The sequence below is a fragment of the Euprymna scolopes genome, chromosome 9, assembly GCF_053919585.1.
Source record: "Euprymna scolopes isolate OS-2025 chromosome 9, ASM5391958v1, whole genome shotgun sequence".
Lineage (NCBI taxonomy): Eukaryota > Metazoa > Mollusca > Cephalopoda > Sepiida > Sepiolidae > Euprymna > Euprymna scolopes.
Genome location: NC_136490.1, coordinates 130,119,544 through 130,144,837, shown reverse-complemented (window position 1 = coordinate 130,144,837; position 25,294 = coordinate 130,119,544). Strand labels below are relative to the sequence as shown.

At 33.0% G+C, this 25,294-nt stretch overlaps 1 protein-coding gene across 1 annotated transcript in view; it reads left to right on the top strand.

The window, feature by feature from the left end:
• LOC145284656 (uncharacterized) overlaps positions 1 to 24,285 on the top strand; it is a 28,546-nt gene extending 4,261 nt beyond the window's left edge. Inside the window, exons 2-3 of the mRNA XM_080133558.1 lie at positions 19,485 to 19,691; positions 24,089 to 24,285. Of these exons, the coding sequence (XP_079989684.1) occupies positions 19,485 to 19,691; positions 24,089 to 24,285 (404 nt within the window). The remainder of the gene's footprint in view (positions 1 to 19,484; positions 19,692 to 24,088) is intronic.
• The last annotated feature ends 1,009 nt before the right edge of the window (positions 24,286 to 25,294 follow it).

Below are 25,294 nucleotides of genomic sequence, written 5' to 3'. Positions count from 1 at the left end.
ATCTTTAAAACGTGTTTTCAAACCTACTTGTTCTTAACATAAGGAATCTGTCATTTTTCACAACTGTGCATACACAGTCGTGAAACAGTTGACAAACATAAAATCCGACTCCCCACATATTAATGTTTAAATTTTGATCTGTAAGCATCCCTTTTCTTCAGATGAAAACCGATTAAACAGTTTTCCCCATGTCTGAATGCCCTGTATACTAACTTTTAAGCCTGTAGATAAAAAATTCGTTAAGTATATAGGTTGAGAATTGTCCTCACACACACACATTCCCCATTTTATAGATATATAGATGAACTAGTGGGGATGGGGGACGTCCGGCTTTGCCCAGGTGTAAAATACGCTTAAATATGAGATTTTAATTTATCCAGATTTCGTATATATTATAGAGTGGTGATTTACAAAAGTAAAAAAAAAAGCATTTCGGTGCCATCAGCTGGAATCGAAACTGTAGCATAAAAAGCCGATGATGTTACCGCTGTGTCAACGTGACACGCATACAAACCGATTAGAAATTAAAAATAAACTAAGATGAATGTACAAAATATTTAACGATTTATTGTTAAATTTTGACCCATTTTGATCCCTTCAAAATAATTTGAACCAACTAAAGACCCATAAAATAACAGTCCGTAAAAATACAATCATTTGAGCGCCTTAGCACCGCTCTGCAACTTTCAGTTTCAGAGGAGATAGAGTTTTTAAAATATGGAAACAGACAGACCGACATACAGCCGTTTATATATTAGACTACCATAGACTGACTATTGTTCCGTTATTCAATTTTCTTATTAGTGTCCTAATTTACTATTTATAATTATTGGTTCCCTATATTGTATTTTATTCTAAAACCTTGATCGCCCAACATATTTTCTGCATCTTTGAGATAACTCTATCTTCAACCCACTTTTTGTCTGTAATTCTTACTTATCTCACGAAGGTAAAAATAAGTTCCCTTTTCTTTGCATATCTGATTAACCATACCTGACTTTTCAATTTCTCCACGTGTTACGCTTTCATATATTTTTCCAATCGTTTTTTGAAAGTAACGAATTATTATATAAATACTAGCTGCTCGTGTTCCGGTGTTACCTAGGAAAGGAGGTTATATAGAAAAGAGTTAACATGATTATAATAGTTTTGTAAATCCACACGTTGAATTTAACTTAAACGTGGGTTCTGTTTATATAAAAAAGAATTCATGCACGTAAAGCCAACCAACCTTATTTGTAAATGCGTGCAACAAAATTTGAATGTTTAAAAAAGAAAAAAAAATGTTTATATTTTTCAAAAGTCATCTTCGACCGAAACGCAACAGACATTTTTCGGTTAAAATAATGTAGAAGCAACATGATTGTTTATTTACTTCGTTACGGTGACGCGTTGAATCGGTTTTGTTTCAAATTATCGTATAAAAGAGAAACAGATGATGCGGTCCAAATGTGTGGTAATACCTATTTGAGAGAGGCATTTTGATCGGAATAAATGTAATAATTTGCATACGGAAAAGTGTCCTAGTATTTTCAAGAAACACAATGTTAGAAATGGTGTATGTGCTGATTATGAAAGATTTTTTAAGAAGGGTCCGCTTATTTTCCTACTGAAACTGTAGACACAGAGGAAAAACAAGATCATTATTATATACATGAATTATTAATTAAATTTCTTAATATATAATAATTAGTATAATTAGTATATTTGAAAAATTCTCTATCTTTATAAATGTTTAAGCTTAAGCTCATTGGTACTCATGCATAATAAGGATCGTACTATCATCAGAATTTTCTGTAAAGCTTACATAAAATGTAAAACGCTGGTGGATGCTGAACAAAATTTTCGTGATTTCTTCATAGATTTTCTTATTTTTATAGTTCTCTCTGGTATATTGAGCTTTTCCTCATCTCGACAGGTTCTAAGATAAATATTTGTCTTTCTCCTATCATGTATATATTATATATGTATATTTATATATTTACTTTAATATATTTACTAATACACACACACATACACACATATATATATATATATATATATATATATATATATATATATATATATATATACAATAAAAATTACAATTAAATTTACCAAAGTGATCCAAGATGGTAAAATTAAACTATATTATAAATATTAAAGAATTAATATTTATAAAATTATCTCAGGCAGATGTAAAAGCTCGATAAAACCAAATAGGAAATAGAGCTTATAATAAGCAAATAGTTAATAAAATATGTTAAAAAACAAAAAAAGTGTTTTTTAACATATTTTATTAACTATTTGCTCATATATATATATATATATATATATATATATATATATATATATATAAGTTTCATGATTAAAGTTAAATTCTGTAGATTAAAATATATATAAAATATATTCAAGTTAAGAATTTATTGTTTGAAATAAGGAATAAATGGAGAAGAATGATATTTATTTCCTTAATCCACGGATTTTCAATAATGGCTCAAATCATCAGAGGTAATGAAATGGAATTAGCAAAATGTTCAGTTATGAATAAAAAAAATATTTTGCTTTTCAGCACAGATATTCAAAATGTTAATTTAAAAGGTAATTATATAGTGTTTAAAGGTCCTAGAAAAAAGATATCATACAACCTGGACAGTCCAATATCAGAATGAGTTCAATAGTTTCCGGGATATTACAGCCAGGTCGGACGAGTAGTGATTTTCGTCTTTGATAACTGCTCGTCCGATCTGGCGGTAATATCCTATAAACTATTGAACTCATTCTAATATTGGACTGTCCAGGTTGTATGATATCTTTTTTCTATGACCGTTAAACACCATTTAAATACCTTACTTCTCCATATATTCCTTGTTTCAAACAATAAATTCTTAACTTGAATATATATATATATATATATATATATATATATTATATAAAATGACCTTTGTGTATGAGTTCATTCCCTATATACTCGAAAATGACTATGCTGATTTTTATGAAATTACACACGAAGCACCTTATGTAGCTGGCAGTTATCTTAGATAGGTATCGGAATTTCTATCATAAGTATCGATGATAGAAATAATTCAATGAAAGAAGGAACAGGCGATTTTAACTTTAAAATTAAAACCTTAACCAGCCTAACATCACAAGTGCATTTGAGAAGTTTTATTACGACACAAACAGAAAAACCCGACATATAAAATCCACAGTAGGTTCTTTGATATAATAGGGGCGCGTTCACAAATAAAAGTTTCTATTTAGAGCACAATTGAAGCATGATTATTTGACACTTGTATTTTACACTTTAATCAAGCCATTATATATAAAATAATTTTATAAAATAAACAGTAGGTTCTCTACAGTACAATGTAAACTACAGTGTATTGTGGACTAAGTCACTGCAGAGAGACATATGAAGTTTCCTTCCGGTGCACAGCGGTAAGTCCTCAACTAGAGCAGGAAATGAAATGATTTAAATGGTTGATTTTACCGATGACAATAAAATATGGGAAAGTGAAACAGTAGTTAATTTTCATTCGATCTCAGACAACGTCGAGAGTCCCTGCTAGTATATATATATATATATATATATATATATATATATATATAGTGGAACGATAAAAAGGGCATGATTCTATTTCCGTTTGATGAAAACGGCTTTTTTTTGTTGCAGACCATCTACTAGTTTGCCAGTTGTGTACAAGCCACAAGAGCGATAGGAGCATTCTATCATGCCTGAAAGTGCCACAATGTTCACCGAGCGAGATCGGAGATGCGCCGCTGTACAACTCATGCTCTCTACCGATCGAAGTGATGATAATAGGACCATCGTCACCTCTCTCAAAATGCATCGCTGGGTTGCATCGAATAACAGAGACGTGCCCAGGGTGACGAAAATAAAGTTTCCGGTCACGGATATGGTCTGTGGTGCTGCTTCAAGTGAAGGTCACATCATGCCACCTCACATCTTCGAAGTCGGCTTGAAAGTTAACACCAAAGTATGTGCTGAAGGATGTGCTGAAGAGTGTGACGATCCCCTAGTTTTCTATACTAGTCAACCATATAGGAGCATATTCGTGACCAGACACACACAAAGACGTTCAGCTTTATATATATATATATATATATATATATATATATATATATATATATATATTCTGTATATTTAGGTAGCATTTTCTCATTTAGACAAATATTATTGAATAGCACGGAATTATTCTGTTTTACAATTTTCCTTTTTATCTTCTCCAATCTCCGAATAGTCCTTTTTGTGTTCTTCTCGAAACTGTATATGTTGGATCCATAATCGCGAGCGCTTTCGACAGAAGCACTTCTATCATCCTCAGGCATATTGTAGAAATAAATGTAGAGATTGTTTTTTAATTTACTTATATATATATATATATTTTCATAGTCCCCGTTCTCATTGACTCTAGTAGCGATGAATTTATCACCTCCGTTTTTAAAAAACCTATATCCGTTAATTCCTATATTTAAACTTTTAAAAGTGAATGTCCATTCCGTTATAAAACGAATATAATAAGAAATCTTATACACCGTACTAAGGTGATTTCCTCCAGCAAAAAATATTCTTTAATGAATTAAAAAATATAAAACAAGTGTTAGTAAATAATCAATTCCCTAACTCTCTTGTAGATAAAGAAATAAAATTAGCCATTAGTAATTTGAATCAAGTTAGTAATATTCAAGAAAATTATCAACCTTTCAATATATATTACGGTAACCAGTTATACAAAAACTCAAAAATCGATGAGAGTATTCTTAAAAATATAATCCGTAGATATGTGGCTCCCAAAAATAATAAAAAAATAAAATTTATTACATATTATAAAAAAATACAGACAACAAGCCTTGTAATGAAAAAACAACATTTCGCAAACAAATGACCTGTTGGAAAGAACCAATATATGTATATAAAAAAAGTCCGACCACCTAACTTGTAACAAATTACCGCGTGACTAGGAAAAAATGTACATATGAGTAAATTAAAAAATAATCTCTACATTTATTTCTACAATATGCCTGAGGATGATAGAAGCGCTTCTGTCGAAAGCGCTCGCGATTATGGATCCAACATATACAGTTTCGAGAAGAACACAAAAAGGACTATTCGGAGATTGGAGAAGATAAAAAGGAAAAATGTAAAACAGAATAATTCCGTGCTATTCAATAATATTTGTCTAAATGAGAAAATGCTACCTAAATATATATATATATATATATATACCTATATATATTGTATTGATAGTAATTATTTGTTTGTTTAAAACAAAATATAAAAATGTGTTACCCAAAAGAGTGCTCAATGTTTAGACAGAGCTAAAATAAGTGAATTTAGTTTACAAACAAGTTGTCCTTGGCCTGACGAAGCGATTCCCTTACTGGGTTTTCGCAGAAACATGTATGCTTATGTGTAGCCATTTGTTTGTAAACTAAATTCACTTATATATATATATATATATATATATATATATATATATATATATATATATATAAATATATATATATATATATAAATATATGTAATTTACTTGTGTCTGTCATTATTTAGTTTTTATTATATGGCTGCCATTCGTGTTGGTATTTTGATTTACTAACGATAGAAATTTGTTTTTAATTTGCATTCAATCCTTAATTATTTGTACTAGTACTTCTTTCTTCCATTGTTTAAAATGTTATTCTCTGTAACCGCCATTAACCCTTTCTGTGTGCTCTGTCTTCCCATGATAAAGCTAATAGTTGTTTCCCACGGTTTCTCCAATGACGCCAAAAGGGCAAATATTTTTTCAATTGATTTTTGCTATGTGAGGCAAACATTTTTAATGAGCATCTTAGAACTCGACGCCAACGCACAATCATTCAACTCCTCTTCACCACAACGTTCACGTAGTAGAAATATCGTTTGAGGTTGACTGGAAATTTGAGAATATTCTCATTATTATCACAGTTAAAAAATATGTCGTTTCGTGAATATTAATATTTTAATATAAAGCGAAAGATATGTGCTTTTTTCTTTGAAATAGACATTCCTCGGACCCTAAAATCATTAAAGATTAGACCATTCCTTAAATTTCCTCGTGCCTGTTGATTGCGGTGTAATGTAAGTCCTGTGTAGTTCTAGGTGGTCTAACCTTTCCAGGTTTTGCCTTCTCTCTTTGAGAATAAATTTGTTTATTGCTAATCACCTTAGGCGACCTTACCGGGGAATGCCAACGGGGATGCCTAGGCACTTTAGGCAGGTCAGTGCCCCTCCTCTGGGGCAGTGACTTCTCAATACCACTTTTCGATGTCGGTGTATAAGTTCTTGCAGTAAGAGAGAACCAATCAGTTTACTTACCTCAAAAAGTAAGCTTATGGCCGGTTTGAAATGCGTTATTTTACACTTTTTAATTTCTTATTTGTAACTTCACTTATTTGGACGTCATTTATACATGAATGTGAATATAAGTGCAAACACTGTCGAAGCATAAATTTTCCCGTAATTTTTGATGGAGAGATGTACATTCATTCTCATATGTTCGTCGTGATTCTATGAAATTTACACTTAAACTTTATTTAATCAAAACTTGCAGTAGTCTTCAAAATATTCAAGCTATAGTTATGTAAACACGTTTCAAATAAAAATATGTCATTTGATAAGTAAATATATATATATATATATATATATATATATATATACATATATATATATACACATATATATATATTTAGTAATGTTATTGATAATTTAAAATTCAAATTAGAATTAAAAATCTGTTTCATAAGAAGGAACAACAACAAAGTGAATAATTTGTACGGTCGTTTTGGAAACGACATTTTTATTGTGATAGACATTAAGTCACGGACAATAATTTGGACATATAGTTTTTTTTTTAAACATAGTCTCCTCATCAGTAAAAGTATTGGGTGTTTTTTTTTATATGTAAAAGACACCATAAATAAACCTAGCAGTTTTTAAAGTAAGGCAGATGTATCTTTTAATTGTTCGCATTTGAAAACCGTAATTATCGTCAAAGCATTCATTTGGATGTTGATTGTAGCTTATAAATGCATGAAAAATGACTAGGTTTATTTATGGTGTCTTTTACATACGGACCCCCCCTATATATATATAATTATTTGATATATATATATATATATATATATATGTATATATATATATAAATAATTATTTGATATATATATATATATATATATATATATATATATATAATTATTTGATATATATATATATATATATATATATATATGTATGTATATATATATATACTAGCGGGGGAGGGGCGCCAGGCTTAGCCCGGTTGTAAAATAGGCTTAAATATGATATTTTTATTTCTCTAGATTTCGTACATATTATTATTTTCGAAAGGGGAAAGTTAGAATCGAAACTGAAGTATTCAAAACTTATGACATTACTACTCAACCAACGTGACAAGAATATAAACCAATTAAACATTTTAAATAAAAACAGATAACTATACAATTGTTTAACGATTTTTTCAATTTTCACCCATTTTGACACCTTAACTATTTTGATCGGCTAAAGACCCATAACAGAACGGCGCGTGAAAAAATAATTATTTGATGCCCCTAGCGCCGCTCTGCGACTTTTAAATTCGAAGGAGATAGAGTTTTAAAGTATGGAATCAGACAGTCAGACATATAGCCGTTTATAAATTAGATTAGACCGGTAAAATATCCAATCATTTGCGGCCCCTAGCGCCGCTCTGCGACTTTTAGTTTCGGGGAAGATAGCGTTTGAAAATATGGAAACAGACCGACAGACAGACAGACCTATAGTCTTTTATATATTAGATTATCTAAAAGGAACTCTGTGTGTATGTGTGTGAGTTCGTTACTTTTAGACTCCGAAACGACTGGGTCGTTTTTATTTTTTTTTTTAAATTTAACATAAATTTACTTTATGTAGCTGACAGTATTTGTAAATATGTTTTGTAACGAATATCTTCAACAAGTATCGATAATCAATAATCGAAAAAAATTTGGTAAAAAAGGAACAGGACCAAACTAACACTTTATAGAGCAGAACATCACAAGGGAATTTGAGTAGTTTTATTAGCACACAAGTAGAAAGGTCCGAATCGTAAAATCAACAGTAGCTTCTTTGATATGACAGGAGCAGGTTCGAAATGAATTTTTCTGTTTAGAGCACAATTGAAGCATAATACTTGACTTTTGCATTTTTAAACTTTAATTCAAGCCGTTATATATATGAAAATAATTTTATAAAATCGACAGCAAGTTCTCTACAGTGCAATGTAAACTACAATGTAATGTGGACTAAGTCACTCTGGGGAGGCATGTGAAGTTCGTTTTAATAAGTTTTAAATAGGAAAAGTAGGCTTTTAATATCAATGTCAGGGCGAGAAATACTTCAACTTTATATATATATATATATATATATATTTATATATATATATATCATCTAAGCATGATCTCGATAATGATATCAAGACTAACAAAAATTCTTAGCAGAAAATTATCGCAGTGATTGCAAATATTAATTGATTTACAAGCAAAGGCGTTTTCTAATGAAATATTTGGGAGAGAGAGGGAGGGTGTGTGTGCACATGTCGGAGTATGCTGAAAGGAAATCAATGAGGCGTTTATGAGAAAGGATGAAAAGAGACAGAGAAAGGAAAGAGCGAGATAAACGGAGATAAATGATATTTATGGTTATAGTCATGGCAAAATACAGTTTAACACTCCAAAAATTTGAACAAAAGGTTTCTTAACTGATTCTCTTGGGTTTTAACGTAGTTTTTAACATACAAATGTTTACCAAAGTATGACCCCCGGAAATGTTTTTTTTCAAGATGGCGTCTAAGATGACCGTCGAAACTTTTGAATGATCATAACTTTGTAACTATCATCTCAAATTCGAGGCTGTTGGTGCCTATTCCTACATTTTTAGGGGCCAAAGAACATATTAAGACAACAACAAAAATAATTCATAGGAGTTTGTAGGTTTTGTGTATTATATATTATATATTATAGGCATTGTGTATTCATATTAAAAACCCTTTTTTCTATCTATTTAAAAAAACAGATACAACTTTGTTTATATATGGGGTGTGAAATTGCATTCATTTGCTAAAGATCTACATAATTTGCATATTCTTTTAAACATTCATGTTAATTAATTCTCTATTAGATTTTTAGGTTTTCTTATGGGATGATCATCTTTTGTTAACTATTACGTGTAATTATATTCATGCAGATATGCTGCATGATTTATACTCTTTCTATATATATATATTTATGTATGCCTACATATATTTGTTTTAAAATTTTTGCCTACAAAACTCCCCTGTCAATTTTTGGTTTAAGGCATGAAACTTAATATATAGGTTATTCGAACCCATACGAAACTTTATACTTGGGTTTTAGCTGGGGAAAATCGGCACAAAAGTTTGAAAATTAAACAAATGGAATTTGCCATGTGAAGGTCGAAGTACAGCATTACGAATATGCATGCGTAACGTAATAGCTATTAGTTTAGTCTATCAAGAAACATGTCTTCATAGCACAGGCATTAATGTCAAAGGAAAACGTAAATCGTAAGCTAAACGTTTTGGTTTCGATTCTCGATGATGGCTCAAGAGTCATTTAAAAACAAAAACTTTTTATATCATTACTATATATTGGGTCCAATATAATATAATGATAAATACGAAATCTGCACTCATTAAAATATCGTATTTAAGTGTTTGTTACGACCGGGCAATACCGGGCGGCCTGCTAGTATATATATATATATATATATATATATATATATATATATATATATATATATATATATATAGTGGGGGTCAAAAGTGTTTGCAAATTATATAAATTGATAAATTTATGCTTCAATATTTTCCAATATAATAACTATGTTACTCACTGTTTTATATGCAAATATATAAAGTAAATTCATAGAAACGGAAACCAAATAATCATTTTCGGGGGGAAGTATGGATGTTTAAATGATTTCAGGAAGGAATATGGACCAAAAGAGTTTGCAAGCACTCATTTATCCGCAATAAATACCATTTTTAAACATGATATAATTCGAAAAATTGTCATCATGATTATAGTACCATATATTGATAACATATTACAAGAAAACAACAGTTATTACTCAAATAACAATTAAGAGAATTTATGAAACTATTTAGCCCTTTATTCGCTTTCCTCCATTTTTAATCAAATCAATCAGCCTCCTATCAACAGAGGATGTTAATGTATGCACTTACTGAGGTGTGATTTCAGAAGATACCTTCTTGATTCTCTCCAAAATGTATTTTTTACTATGGAATTGATGCCCGTTTTCGTAAACCTTCCTCTTCAGAATCGTCCAGAGGTTCTCTATCGGATTCAAATCCGGGCTCTGAAGTGGTCAGCCCATCAGACGTTCCCCAGAGATCCCCCTGTCTGAAAGCGAAGCTTTTGTCAACCGAGAAGTATTGCTTGGGGCATTGTCTTCTTGGATAATTAGATTCTAGTTGAGAGCATCATTTTGCGAAATCAACCAGGGCAATAAATTTTCTTCCAAAAACTTGCAGTAGTTCACAGAATTCATTTTGACACAGTCAGGGGAAAGAAAAGGACCAACAATCTCACTTCCAATAATACCAGCCCAAATCATCACTCCTCCTCCTCCCTGTTGAGGTCTGAATCGCAAGCGTGGGCTATTGCCTTTAAGAAGCCATCCCTTGGCCCAACCGTCGGGGCCGTCGAGTGTTTCTCTAGCCTCGTCAGTCCAGAGAACATTTTGAAAATTGGTTTTCAAATATTTAGTGGCCCATGCTAGTTGCTTCTGACAGTTTATATTACCCAAAGGAGGGCATTTTGTCTGTGTTCTCTGGTCGGATATCTGTTTCAAAATCCGATTTCGGGTCCTTTTAGAGATGCCAGACACTCCTGCATGTTCGAAAATAGCTTTGCTTGTGCTGTGTGGGTTTGCTAGCAAACTCCTCTTGATTTTTCTAATATATCGTGGTGAAGTCACCGTTGGTCTGCCACTTTTATGCTTTTTTCTTCCATCTTTGCCGTCAATGACGAAACGTTTCACAGTTCGATGATCTCGTTTCAAAATTTTCAAAATTTCCAATGTAGACTTCTTTGCAGCAAGAAATGTAACAATTTCGCCCTTCTCCCTATCTGTCAATATCTTTCCTTTACCCATTATTAATAAATTAAGATTACCTGCAAAAACTTTTGGCTCACCCGAAAAGTGGAAAATGTAAAACTATTATTAAATTCTGGCTTTTATCGTAAAATGTAGTAATCGAACGAACCAGAGTGGGTACCAACAAATGATGAAAAATAAAGCAAAAATAATAAAGAAATTGAGAAAAAATAGGTCTGCAAACTCTTTTGACCCCCCACTATATATATATATATATATATATATATATATATATATATATATATATATATATATATATATATATATATATATATAAGAGCTGTTACCCGGCGCGTAAAGGAATAATGACACACATACAGACGTATATTAGAATTTACATAATTTTAGACAATGTGATTATTTCACCAGCCAAACAACGCCGCATCTCACACAAGTCATGAAAGTCAACAAATCAGAAGTTCAAGACTCAAGTTTAACCATCATTTGAGCTCATCAATTGAACACATCCGAACTCGAGAGTTGAAACCTGTATAACCTGTATGTTTTGCATACGAGGTGAGTACTCCTCCATTTGAGTAACCGCGCCACACAAGATACTCTAACTTAACATCAAAATCTGACCTGCAGTATCGCCATGGGCATGGAATATGTGCCTACATGAGATATGGCTTTCCATATAGTAAGAACATCTCCAGAGAAGACCCTAAATTACCCTATATGTGCTTTCAGGTTGCACTTGCTCACACCCCTGCATTTATATTTGCCTTCTATCCCCCCCAACAGCGGAGTTACTATTATTAAGAGCATACCTGAGAAAATTAGCCACATCTTGTCTGCTCATTCTTCAGTTAACATTGACGTCTGTGGAGACGTCGATGTTTACAATATTGAATAGTTAGCCCATTCAAAAAAAGGCATGATGAAAGGAGGTTCTGTCACAATTTCTCCATTACTTATGGCCTGATTCAGATTGTTCACAAACCCACATGTGTGCCCGACATCGACAGACAGTATAGAAGTTTCCCCGACCTTTTTGCCACAACTTGCCCTGAGCTATGTTCATCTTTCGTTTTTTCCCCACTGGGATCTTCTGATCACTCGGTTATATCAGTTAAGATTAAAAAAAAACAAATGTAATAAATCCTCAGATGTACCTCTCCACCGTACAGTATATCGATACTCTATAGCTGACTGGGATAGTTTCCATCCATTTATATCAGATCTACCTCTGCGTTCCATGTTTTAAAAGAATGTGTCCTCTATAGTATCAGACCTGATGGAATGGTTAATTGTAGGTATAAACCGCTCATGCCCTTCAAAACATTCCAGCGAAAACCTAACAACCAGTCGTGGGTCCCCCCAGAATGTGCTGCTGCCATTGCGCATAGAAATTACTTTTTCCATTGCTTTCAGCGTAATAGATGTACTGAGACTAAAACTGCTTTCACAACTGTAACCTATGTAAAAGAGTAATAAAGAACGCAAGAGAGCTATATTCTCAGTCCGAAGTAGCTGAGCAGCGGCTTGGTTCCCACCAGTTCTGGCAAATAACAAACAGGGTCCTGAACAGAAGCGTGTGCTCTATCCCAACCATCATCAATGGACCTGAGGTAATCTCGTCAGCATCAGACAAAGCCAAACTCGTTGCCAATAATTTTGTAACTAATTCTATCCTCTGCGATAAAAGCCGCCCCCGTATTTCCTTCATTATCTGAAAACAGGCTATGCGACATACAAATAACTGTGTGTGATGTTGCCAAACTAATCAAAAACCTTGGTTCCAGTAAAGCAACTGGCCCTGACGGCATTCCAATTATAGAAAAAGCTTCAACCAGAATTAGCTCCCATACTTCCAAAGCTAGTTAGGCGTTGTTATAAAGAGAATTGCTTTCCAGCACCCTGGAAAAAACTCATCAGTATGCCCCGTATTTAACAAATCAGATGATCCGTCGTCCCCTTTTCAGTACAGGCCAATAAGTGTCACGTGCGTCGTGAGCAAGTTGCTGAAATCTGTGTTAAATAGAGAAGTAGTCAACCACCTCAGCAAAAATAACCTTCTTAATAGCATGCAATATGGTTTCCGTTCTGCTAGATGTACTAACGGTTATATATCATAAGATTAGCAACTCTCTCGATGGAGATTTCCTTTCTAAAGCAATTGATAGTGTATGCCATAAAGGTCTATTTTACAAAATCTCCAGCTATGGTATAGCTGACAATATCTTCTCAATTATTAAATCATTTCTATTTGATAGGTTCATAAGAGTGGTGGTTGATAGCAGAAATCAGAAGCTCATAGTATTAATGCTCGAGTTCCTTAGAGGTCCATCCTGGGCCCAACTCTCTTCCTGATCTATATCAATGATCTCTCATATCACATCCTAAGATGATTCGTAGACATTTATGCTGACGACACTATCATCTATGGCAACACTTCAAAGGTCGTAAATGACCAAGTTCTCGCTGATTCCCTCTCCTCTAATCTTGAGCATGTGGTACATGGGGGAAAGAGGTGGCTGATTACTTTTAATGCATCTAAAAACAAGCTTCTGCCTTACACAATCAACGTTCTGATCCCCGTTTGGCATTAATTGAAATGAATTGCTCTCGTCTTAAGGAGGCTCCATGTTTTGACAAGCTTCTGGGTCTAACCTTTACTCCTGATCCTGAAATGGAACAGACATTAAATCCGTTACCAAGGTCGCTGGAAAAATAGTGGGATGTTACTGATGCAGTTCTCTACTTGTATAAGCACTAGGTATGCCTTGACAGAGTTAAAAATAGACTTTGTAGCCTAGTCGGGATGCCCTGTTCTCTTCCCTGCAAACTTTTTTCTACAGAAGAGCCTGTCTCTGATTTATCGTTATTTTCATGACAAGTGCTCGCCTGAGCCCCAATCTATGCCCCCCCTCGCAAACTTTCACGAAAAACACTTGTCTAGCTGAAATCACTATCAATAATTCTCCACTCTTTATCTGTGCCTTAACCTAAATGTAGATTCCATAAACAAAGCTTCTTTCTTAGAACTGCACACCTGTGGAACTCTGTTCTGTTTGCTTGCTTTCCAGCTGACTACAATATGGTCGTCTTCAAGCTTCAAGTCCAACGGAAACAAGTTCTTGATGAGCCGTTCCCTTAAGTAATGCGATTTATCAAATTTACACTATTAAAAATTATTACGATATTGTCCCATTGACTACTGTACAGTCATAACCTTTTATCCTCTGTGGTCTTCGGACCTTGATAAGTGGTAACTCCTTTGTAAAAAAAAAAAGAAGAATTTTATTAACTAAAACAGATCCAGCAAACCGCGTCAAAATCCGACTATGGGACGTGTCAATTTCGGCTTAAACAAGGGGTGTAGTCATCCAGCTACTAAAAACCCAAGATGATGTCTCGCAAGTAGCATTTTTACACTCTCCAGAACGATGTAATGCAACAAGTTTTTGAATGACTACACGCCTTAGTTTAGACGAAGTAGGAACATTCCATGGTCGGGTATCGTGGTTTGCTTGATCTGTGTTAGTTAATAAACTTTCTTGTGTGGGACCCGGCTGCTCAAGTGGCAGAGGAATCGCCTCTCACGCAAGAGATTCAGAGTTCGAATCCAGCGTCCGGTGTGTTCAACTGATGAGTACAAATGAGGGTGAAACTCGCATCTATGACTTCCGGTTCGTTAGTTTTCATGGCTTGTGTGAGCTGCAACATTATTTGGCTGTAGGAATAAATACATAACATATATATATATATATATATATATATATGCATATGTTATGTATATATATGTATATGTGTGTATATATATGCATATATATATGCATATATATGTATATATATATTTATATATATGTGTATATATATGTGTATATATATGTATATATATGTACATATATGTATGTATATATGTATATATATGTATATATATGTACATATATATATGTATATGTAGGTATATATATATATATATGTGTGTGTGTGTGTGTGTGTATGTGTGTGTGTGTGTGTGTGTGTGTAAATGTAATGATCGATACACGACGGTATAATTGCTGGAAAAATAGTGGGATATACATTGCTTGTTTTATGTGAGTAAGTTTCAAAAGTCTTTATGAAAGAAAAAGTTCATGGCATCTGTTCTGTTTGAGAGACAATGGATAGGCCTATACATGCGGTTGCTCGTGTAATTGTTGAAGTAAGGGTTGTGCAATGCCCACCCACTCCTCTCCTGTGTTGGCTCTGTTTGATTCTAGTTGTAAGGAGAATTGCAAGACGGCTGGAAACAATGCCGAGATAAACGGAAATCTCATACACTACCTGACATTCCCAAATGGTCACTCATTTTAGTACTGACTACGCTCGACAACGCTTACATTCGGTGATTCAACGGGAACCGGTGTGTCAAAGTGATTAAAAGAAACGGAAAACAGAAAAAAATGAAGCTTTTTTTCACAGATACATTATATTAGAGGAGACTTTTCGATTCCACCCACTTTCAAATATGGCCTCATTAAAATAATAGAAAAAGAAGGGGGAAGATAAGACGTTGGAATTATTTCAGGTAAAGAATTATCGCACAAAGAATTTGAGACAGTATCATGATGTTTACGTATTTGAGATAGTTTAAAGATTTCTCCTGTCTCACAATGTATATTCCCTGAAAGAGTGAATACGTGGAAATGAAAAGATATTAATAATTATAAAACTCTGTGAACCGTCCAGGCAATCTTGCTTGCTTGCGTGAATCTTGTATATATATATATATATATATATATATATATATATATATATATATATATATATATATATATAAATTATTTAATTATAATTTATTAATAAATATTTCTTTCAACTTAAAATGGCAAATAATTGATACTTGCAAATCATATAAACCAGGAGATAAATTTTGTGCACTATGTACAAAAGAAACCCTAAAAATTTTAAAATATGAAGATATAAAAAATACAACCAAACTAGTAAATTCAAGACACGAGCTTCTGACATGTAATCATAAACGTTGGTTTAAATTTAATAAATATAAACCACCTTAAATCATTAAAAATTACTCATTAGTAAAAATAGATTACAATTTTTTTTTAAAAATAAATTAAGTTAGACCAATTACCTCCCTTAGACCCGTAAATCAAATAATAAATAAAGTCAATAATACATGACAATTATCTCCCCTTAAAAACTTGCAAAATAAATATTCTCTCTATATATATATTAACTGTAGCGTCTTTAAATCAAAATACGGTAACGGAAACAATTTACTGCACGAGCATCACCCTTTTAAAATTCATCATTCAATAAAATAAAAAGCTATAGCAAACATCTAAATGACTACTTTAAACACAGTTCCTGATTTCAAAAAAAGAAAAACTAAAAGGTAACTATCTCTATATATTTTTAAATCAAATTTATTATGTAAATTCAAAAAATATATTTTTTTTCTACTCATTTCTATCTATAACCTATATTCATTTTCTTATAAATTTTAAATCCAAACCTTTTATTTCAATTTTTTCAGATTCATCTGCCTTACTTTTAATGCTAGGTTTATTTATGGTGTCTTTTAAATTCAATAAAAATCCTCCTAAATTTGCTGATGAGGAGACCGTGCTTACCAAAAAAACTATATATAATTGTTCTACATAACTTCATGTATACCACAAATAAAAAGCACGGATTTCCGAAACGATCGTACAGATAATTGACTTTGTTGTTGTTCCTTCTTATGAAATTGATTTTTAATTTAATTAAAATTTGATTTTTAAATTAAAAATTTTTTTTTTTAATTTTTAAATTGAAAATCACTTTACTTAATATATATATATATATATATATATATATATATATATGTATATATATATGTATATATACACACACATATATATATAATATAAATCTCATATGTCTGTTTAAATGTATGTATGTATGTATGTATGTATGTTTGTCTGCTAAAACTTTTGACAGGAGCGAAGGATTTTCACGAGATCGGTATCGTTTTGAAGCTCGACACTTCGGACGACAAATATCGAAATGTTGGCTAAAATCATTAAATCCTTCACCCTTAACTGGGCACTTTTCTACAGGGAGGGTCGCTTTTTCGCCGATATTTTCGAAAGTCATCCCCTCTTTTTCATTGACTAGCCTTAATTTAAACCTGCGCGACTTTCGGTTTGGCGATGTACGCAACAGCAAAGACATCACGTTTTTTTTCACGTTCTTTCCCCCCTTCGCAACGCCGGGCACTCAGGCTATACAATGAACTATAATGAAAGTCTGAATTTGTATGCCACTCTCTCTACAACTTTAACATCACGGCGTCATTTCAAACTTAACGACCTCTAGCTGGAACGTTATAGGTTTTGGTTTCGATTTTAGCTAATGGCATCCAGGTCATATTTATTTTTTAACGTTTGGAATCATATCTATATATTGGGTGCAATAGAGAATTCGCACTATAATAATACATATGAAACTTGTATAAATTCAAATATATTTAAACGTATCTTTCAACCGGGCGGCCCCTGTGGCCTGCTAGTGAATCAATAAATCCCGGTCGTTCTTCAATTGTCAATAAGTGCCCTCAGTGTAGCGGAAAAAATGATTACCAAACGCAACATTCATCAACATTATAATTGGTATATTTCAACGATAAGGAAATTCTATTTTGGATTGTTTTTTTGGAACAGGGATTGATAATTTGAATTATTTGGACGATCCAGACTACTACTTCTCATCTTAGATGTTATTTTCACAACGTTTTGGCTGATGTAACCTCCGGCCTTATTCAGATGTAACTTGTTGATCTCGGTAATTAGCACCAAAATTTCAAACAAAACACTTTAGTTGATCGACAGAGTTAGCATATTCTTGTTCCGTCATCCATAACCGGACAGGTATCTTAAATAATTGCAATTGTATTTTCAGGGCCACCTGCACTGAAGATTTAACCTTCAACCCCCAGAAGAGTGTAACTGAATTTTACCAAGTATTTTATCCACTGCACTACAGGTCTAGAAACAAATGACTGATAACTTGTATTATTTAGATAATTCAGACTACCATTCCCATCTTGGTTGTTATTTTCATAACGTCCCATCTGATATAGCCCTTGCCCGTGGCACAACGGTTATAAGCGTTGATTACAATCAGTTCTAATTGAGTCTTATGGAGGGTGAAGGTTCAATCTTTACTATTAGCGATAATAATTCAGAAAACATAATTTATTTTTCCATTCAGCCATGCCCGAGTGAACGAAAATATCTTCCCCGGTTATGTAACGTAGTACACACGTTTACACACGTAGACCAAAAACCTTGTAGTAGATTACGTCGCAAGGAACATGGGACAAATAATAACTCGACTCTTGTTTTTGTAACAACGACATTTCCTCATTCTCATGCCATGCATGACTTCTCGTTACGGATGTGACATCACTCACGTGTCTTAAGTGACCATCTTCTCTGACGCCTGTCCTCGCAAACGACATGAATTCAAACAGTGCATATGGCACGCGTGTGAGAAAATCAGCGGCAACCGTAGGATAACTGACTATTATTAGCAGCGGTCGTCTTAGCACATATGCAAATTAAACAAGTGTGCACGCGCTGACGTCATGGGAAGGAAGAAAAATGGGCAGGAAAAAGGACAGCGATCATACGTGTTTTGACTCGTATGCGGCGAGAAAGAAAGCGGAACGACAGGCGACGAAAAAGGCACGTGCGTGAAAGAGCATCTTGACAGACATGTTCAACGCGTGAGTGATATTTTGAAACACAGCGAAGTGCGTTGTCGGAATTTATTGGAATAAATGCTTTTTGTATTCACCTAAAAATACCGAGTCGTATTTTTTATGATGTTTCTTGTTTGTTTTTTACTGTGACGGTACCAGACAACGTGTGGGACCGAGTGGTTGAAATGTAACGCCCCGGCTAAAGTGTAACGGTCATGTGGTCATGTTACAAATATAAGCGATAATAAATTAAATAAATGAATGGGTAAGCATTATTAATAAGTTTGGAAATTATTTTAATATTTCAAAACAATTTAAATTTTGTTTTAACTACGTATTGTATTTAGTTCTTTCATAATAATATAATCATCCCAGCCAAGCAAAAATATGCGACAGGAAAAAAGGAGCATATTTTTTTTTTACTAATGCAACAAATAAGTAAATTGTATTTTGAGTTTTAATAGTTTTATATTTTGCGCTTTTTAAAGTAATACCAGTTAATTTCAAGGTTGAAGACAAAGCATTTTTGCCATTAAACTTGCGATACATTTTTATGATTTCTACAATAGCATACTTTGGTCCTTTCAGATGATTCCCGTTGCATTAAGAAAACCGGAAACAACCCAGATCCCGAAGATTGTTCGCAGTTCCTCTCTTGTACGAATGGCACTTTGTTGGCTTTCCAGCGTTGTGGTGATGGAACCCTCTATTATCCGAAGAACGATTCTTGTGAATTTGCACACGTTGTAGTACATGAGTGTGGAAACAGGAAGATTCCCGATACTATCATGATACGTAAGAGAACATTTACTTATAACAACGTTGTGTATTCGGAAAGATAGGTTATTTGTACAAATTCAACATTCAGTGATCGTCAGCCAAATGGTTATGGTAACACCAGTGACAGATGGCCCCACTTTGTCCCAGTCATTGGTTAGAATCCTGTACAAGTCTAATGTTTCTCTTTGTTGTTTAATTTGCTTATTTCCAGTCGAACAGACTAATTTTATTTAATGGCAGTGACGTGCAGAGATCATTTGCAGGGCAAGTGCTCAAGTGAAAAATAAAACGGAAAAAATATAGTAATTGTAGGGCACATGAATATAATGCATTCTTCTGAAAAGGACACTTTTAAAGCAAGAGTAACGGGAGCAAGTGCTTCGGCACCCTTAGCATCTCCCTCTGCCGTCCCTATTTTAGCGCTTTAACCATGAAAACTTTGGACTGCAATTTCATAAATGCGCAGTGTGATCTCTCTTGAGGCTAACTATCGACTCCAGCATCTGAAAGAAGTCTACGACAGCATTATTAGCGTTGCTAACTCCGATTTCGATTAAATCGCAAGAGGATCGCTTTCTTAATCAGTATCACTGGACCATAGAAAAAAACTACCATGAGATGTAGTAGATACGGCCAGCGGCGAAGCAATTAAAAATGGAATTAGTCAATTGCTAGACTACTGTTTTATCTTTTGCGTAAATGTCTGAACCCATTTCTCTACATAGCAACTTATGCAAGCTTGTTTTACTTTTCGTCAAATTTATTTAGCTGGCTTGAAAAATAGACTGAAAAAAAGCAGCTCTACACACACAAACATATATATGTATATATATATATATATATATATATATATATATATTACAAAGGAAGCATCACTTATTAAGGCTCGAAGGCTACTCGAGGATAAGGGTTAATTCATGTGAGGTTGTAGTGTGGTAATTGTTAATGGTGAAATTGGTATAATTCGGGCTATTTAAGAGGACAGCTCAATAAGAGCTTGTTTACATTGGACTTGAAGACTATCATATTGTATTCAGCCGGGAAGCATATATATATATATATATATATATATATATATATATATATATATATATATATATATATATATATATATATATATATATAGCAGAACTGGTAAAAAGTGAAAACTTGAAGAAGGTGCTCAATACTATTGCAGAGCAAATATATATATATTATTTTATTACTGTTTTATCTGTTTAGTTATACATGTTTCCGCTACCGAATCTTATCAACTTATCAATCGTTGATACGATTCGGTAGCGGAAATATGTGTAACTAAACAGATAAAACGGTAATAAAATAAAATAATATATATATATATATATATATATATATATATATATATATAAAACATTTTTCCAAACAGTAAATCATTATAAAACATTCTCGGTATTGATAAACATGCATTTGCTTGGATTATTTGTAAGAGAAAATTATTATATATCCAATTAAAAAAAGCTGTTTGCTTTGTTTTATTTACAATATTAGTTAATGAAAATCCCGTCATCCAAACAAGCTAAACATTGCCTCAGACAATACGGAATTCTTCGTACAAAAATAAATATACAATACCTTTTTGACATTCTCATGTTTTGGATACAGTTTATAAACAGATTTGGAATTGAACGAATTATTTATTTATTAAACATTATTATTTTCGCATTTTCTCAATTTCAAATTTGAACGGCATTTCTTAATAAATTAGGAAAATAAAGAATACAATGCTTTCCGGCCATTAAAACGTTGAATTTACGTTCGAATTTTACGGCATTGTTATATTCTGTATTTCTCAATGTTGTATTCTGTGTTTTCTTAACGCTTCTCCTTGAGCCTCGCGGGGAGCTACGTTAAGTAATATAAAGCTTATTGACAATGTTAAAGATAAGGAAAACGTAAGGCAGGCATGAACAAACAAGAATACGCATTTATTAACATGAAAAATCTAAAACAAACCAAAAACATACCCCCCAAAAACAAAACAAAAAAACAAAAAACAAAACAAAAACAATGAACATATCTATGCGTTTTCTTGGCGGAATTGTGTTGTCGGCTCCACTTAGTTGTTTGCAGCCAAAAAAGCGTACATTTTACGGCGTTTAGTTCTTGTTTGTATTTTATTTTTTGTTTGTTTCGAATTAAAAATGGGGATTAAAATTAGTTGGGAACAACGTCTTCATTTTTTTGTCGTTATTTCATTAAGATTTGGACATTCCTTGTGTAGGTTAATCGCGGGAAATTTAAAATGTTTTTTTTTGCAAATAAACGTGGGATTTAAGTTTATGAAGGGAAATGACAATTTTCTTGTTGAAAGGGTTCTATTCACGTAATTCCCTTTCGCTGGAGAGATGAATTCGTAATTAATTCTCTTTCCACGATTTGCTATCGAAATCTTTTTATTTTATATCTCTTGCTTTTATTGAAAATCCATTGTTTTGTCGTCCAGGACATCTTTTTATCGAAATCTCTTGCTTTGCCAACAAGGATCTCTTATATTTTTTGAAATATCCTGGATTTTGGAAGTCTATTGCTTTTTCGGCCGGAACATCTGTTTTTTTTTAAAATCGAAATTTCTTGCTTTTTTGGCAAGAATCTCTTATTTTTGTCCTTCGCTGTCTTCTTTCTCGTCTCCTTTTTCAACTGCAACTTTTCCTTCCTTTCCTGTGTTCAGTTTCCCCTAGCAACAAGCTTCCTATTATTTGATTGACCTACGAACCAAAATGACGGACTAACTCATGAGATGTTCCCCATCCATGTCAGGGAACTCCTGCCATTAATACTTTAGACTGGTTGTTTTGGCCTAAAACAGAGGAAAATGTGACAGCAAGTCTCCTTTTACAATTTTCACATTTGTGGGACAGGATATGTGAAATATAACAGCGTTATAGAGTAAATTGAAACTTTATTTCATGACAATGCAAACAATATAAATTTGTGAAGCAGAATGTTCTATTTTTAATTCTTTCTTCTTACTGTCCCTTTCTTTCCGACCTCGATTCGCGATACTGAGTATTTCCCCCCTTCACTGTCTTTCTGAAACGATAAACACAAAATTTCACCGACCAAAGCAAATGAAAGAAAAATACTGCTCCCACAAAGAAAATCCGACGTCTTTTATATCCGCGGGGGCACAAACTCATGCAAATGAGTACAAACCGGATTTCCTGTTCCATCAAGGAGGCGCAGTGTCATTTGTGCATTAGACGTGATAGCGTTTGGCTCATCATACATTGTCTGCAATTTGGCTAACCTAAAAGTGAAGTTTCACAGTTGTAGAATTGAATGGATTTATTATTCGCATAGAAACTTTAATATTTTTTTCTTAATGACATTTTTAAATTCAAGTGAAAGTTTGTTTGGTTTTTGTTAAACGAACACCTTCCTCCTCCTATCGATTCTCGAAGGAGGTGCAAGGATTTCTGCAGTTGACTTGAATTATGGCACAGTTTTCATATTCCCCTTTCTTTGCCTATCTTCCTTTCCTATTTTCTTTTCTCCTATAATCCAGTTTAAGTTACGGTAAAACATCTGATAACGCTATTATGTACGGCGGAACTGTAGCTCACTTGTCATATCTTTATGCTACGGTTGCTCACACCGATGTTTATCTATGTCTGTCACCCCTCTCCCTCTCCTAGTCTTTTCTAAATAATAGACTGCTAAATTTTTTCGAGTTTGTTCAGAACCAGAAATACACAGGTTAATCTCTAAATAAGAGTTGGATTTATTTGAGAGAAAAAGAAAATGGAGGATGAAATTTAGAGAATGTAGATGTCCTTCCAAGATAAATCAATTTTGGAGAGACTGAAGACAAAATAATCAAAATGGGTAATGGGAATCTTGGGCGATTTTGATACCAACGGTGTAGGGTGACCCATTCATTAAACTAGCTAAGACGCTAAACTTATTCGAAGGGCTGTACTCAAGCAGGCAACACACACACACTTTATCTTAGCCGAAAGTCCAAGTATAAAAAGCATAAAAATGGCTCAGATGGGTTGCTTGATATTCTAATATTTATCTTTCTAAAGTTAAATAAGTCTTTTAGATTTCACCCGAGCAACACTGGAGCACGGGTCTTGCTAGTTAAATATAAAACCGCCAGAAGTAATACAACGCAAATTTTTATTTTTTATTTCATTTTATTGTTAAATTTTTCGGCGATAGACGCTTTCAAAGAAAATAGGGGTTGCTTCATATATTTGAAGTCCTTTATTTTTTTGCGTACATCTCGTTTACCCTTATCCTCGTGTGGTTTTTGGCCTTGGTAAATGATAAGTCATTAGTAAAACAACAAGCAATAAAAACGAGTTTTGATTATGTGATTAATACTATTTTCTCCAAAGTGTTCATGTCCGAGTTTTACATTAACATTTTATTTTATTTTTTTTAAGCCAATGAAGACCCCCTCTGCCAAAATGTCAAAGAAGATGTGGTACCGGATCCAAGCAGTTGTTATCATTTTTATTACTGCCATTACGGACGTCTGGGACCTCGACATCGATGTCCAACCGGCACGGCCTTTTCCGTGCAAAACAGATCCTGTGAGTGGTCTGCGAAAACAAGTTGCAATGGACATAGACGGAGATAAAGACGACTATCCACCGACCACTGCATCGAATCACATGAACGCCGATACGCTGTTAGCCATTCCGGCAATATACTTTATCTGAAAACGTATATTTTAATTACGAAGTAAAATTGTCAGTGCAAATAATTGGCACACAATAGAAATACATTTTTATTCGTTTGCTTTTTTTTTATAAAAGAAAAAAATCCTTTATATAAAAAGTTGTTTTGTTTTTGTATTCTTTTACCTTATTTGTCGAATTCAATATTGAAGAAAAATAGTGCAGAACACATTTGATGTGTATATGATGAGTATATTCCCACGCATATGATGTTTGATGGCGTCATATAAACAAAACCAAAAAAAAAAAAAAAAAGGAGAAGCTTGATGTAAGGATGGACATTTTGTTGTATACACCTTTGTGAAATTTTCTGAAGTTTTAAAACCAAACAACTTTTGATTTATCTCATTTACACTCGTAAAATGCAGGAATGAAAACAACAAAACAAAACAAAAAAAAAACAAACAAACAAAAAAAAAACAAACAAAGTATTTGAACATTGTCTGAATCGTTTAAAAATTCCATCATGGCATTTATTGCATTCAGTTTTCTTTTTGTTGTTTTTTTGGGGGGTTGGGGAGATCAGGTCAGTGATTCGATGTGAAATAAGTTTTAATTCGCTTTCATAAAACGCATATTTTATGTCAATTTATTTTACGAAATAAAATATAACAAATCCACCAAAACATAACCAGTTTTTGGCATGCGTATTTAACTCTTATTGGTGACACTTGGCCAACTAAATTTAACTACAGTCATATTTTCATTGTAACATAAAAACGGCATGTCTTAGATATGTTTAGGAACTTTTTTACGTGACATACACACAGACATATATATATATATATATTATATAAGGCATTTTATATATGTGTCCATGTGTAGGTCCGTTCCGTATAAACTCCAAAATACTACGACAATTTTCTTGAAATTTAATACAAATGTACTTTACTTGTCTGGTAGTGTTCT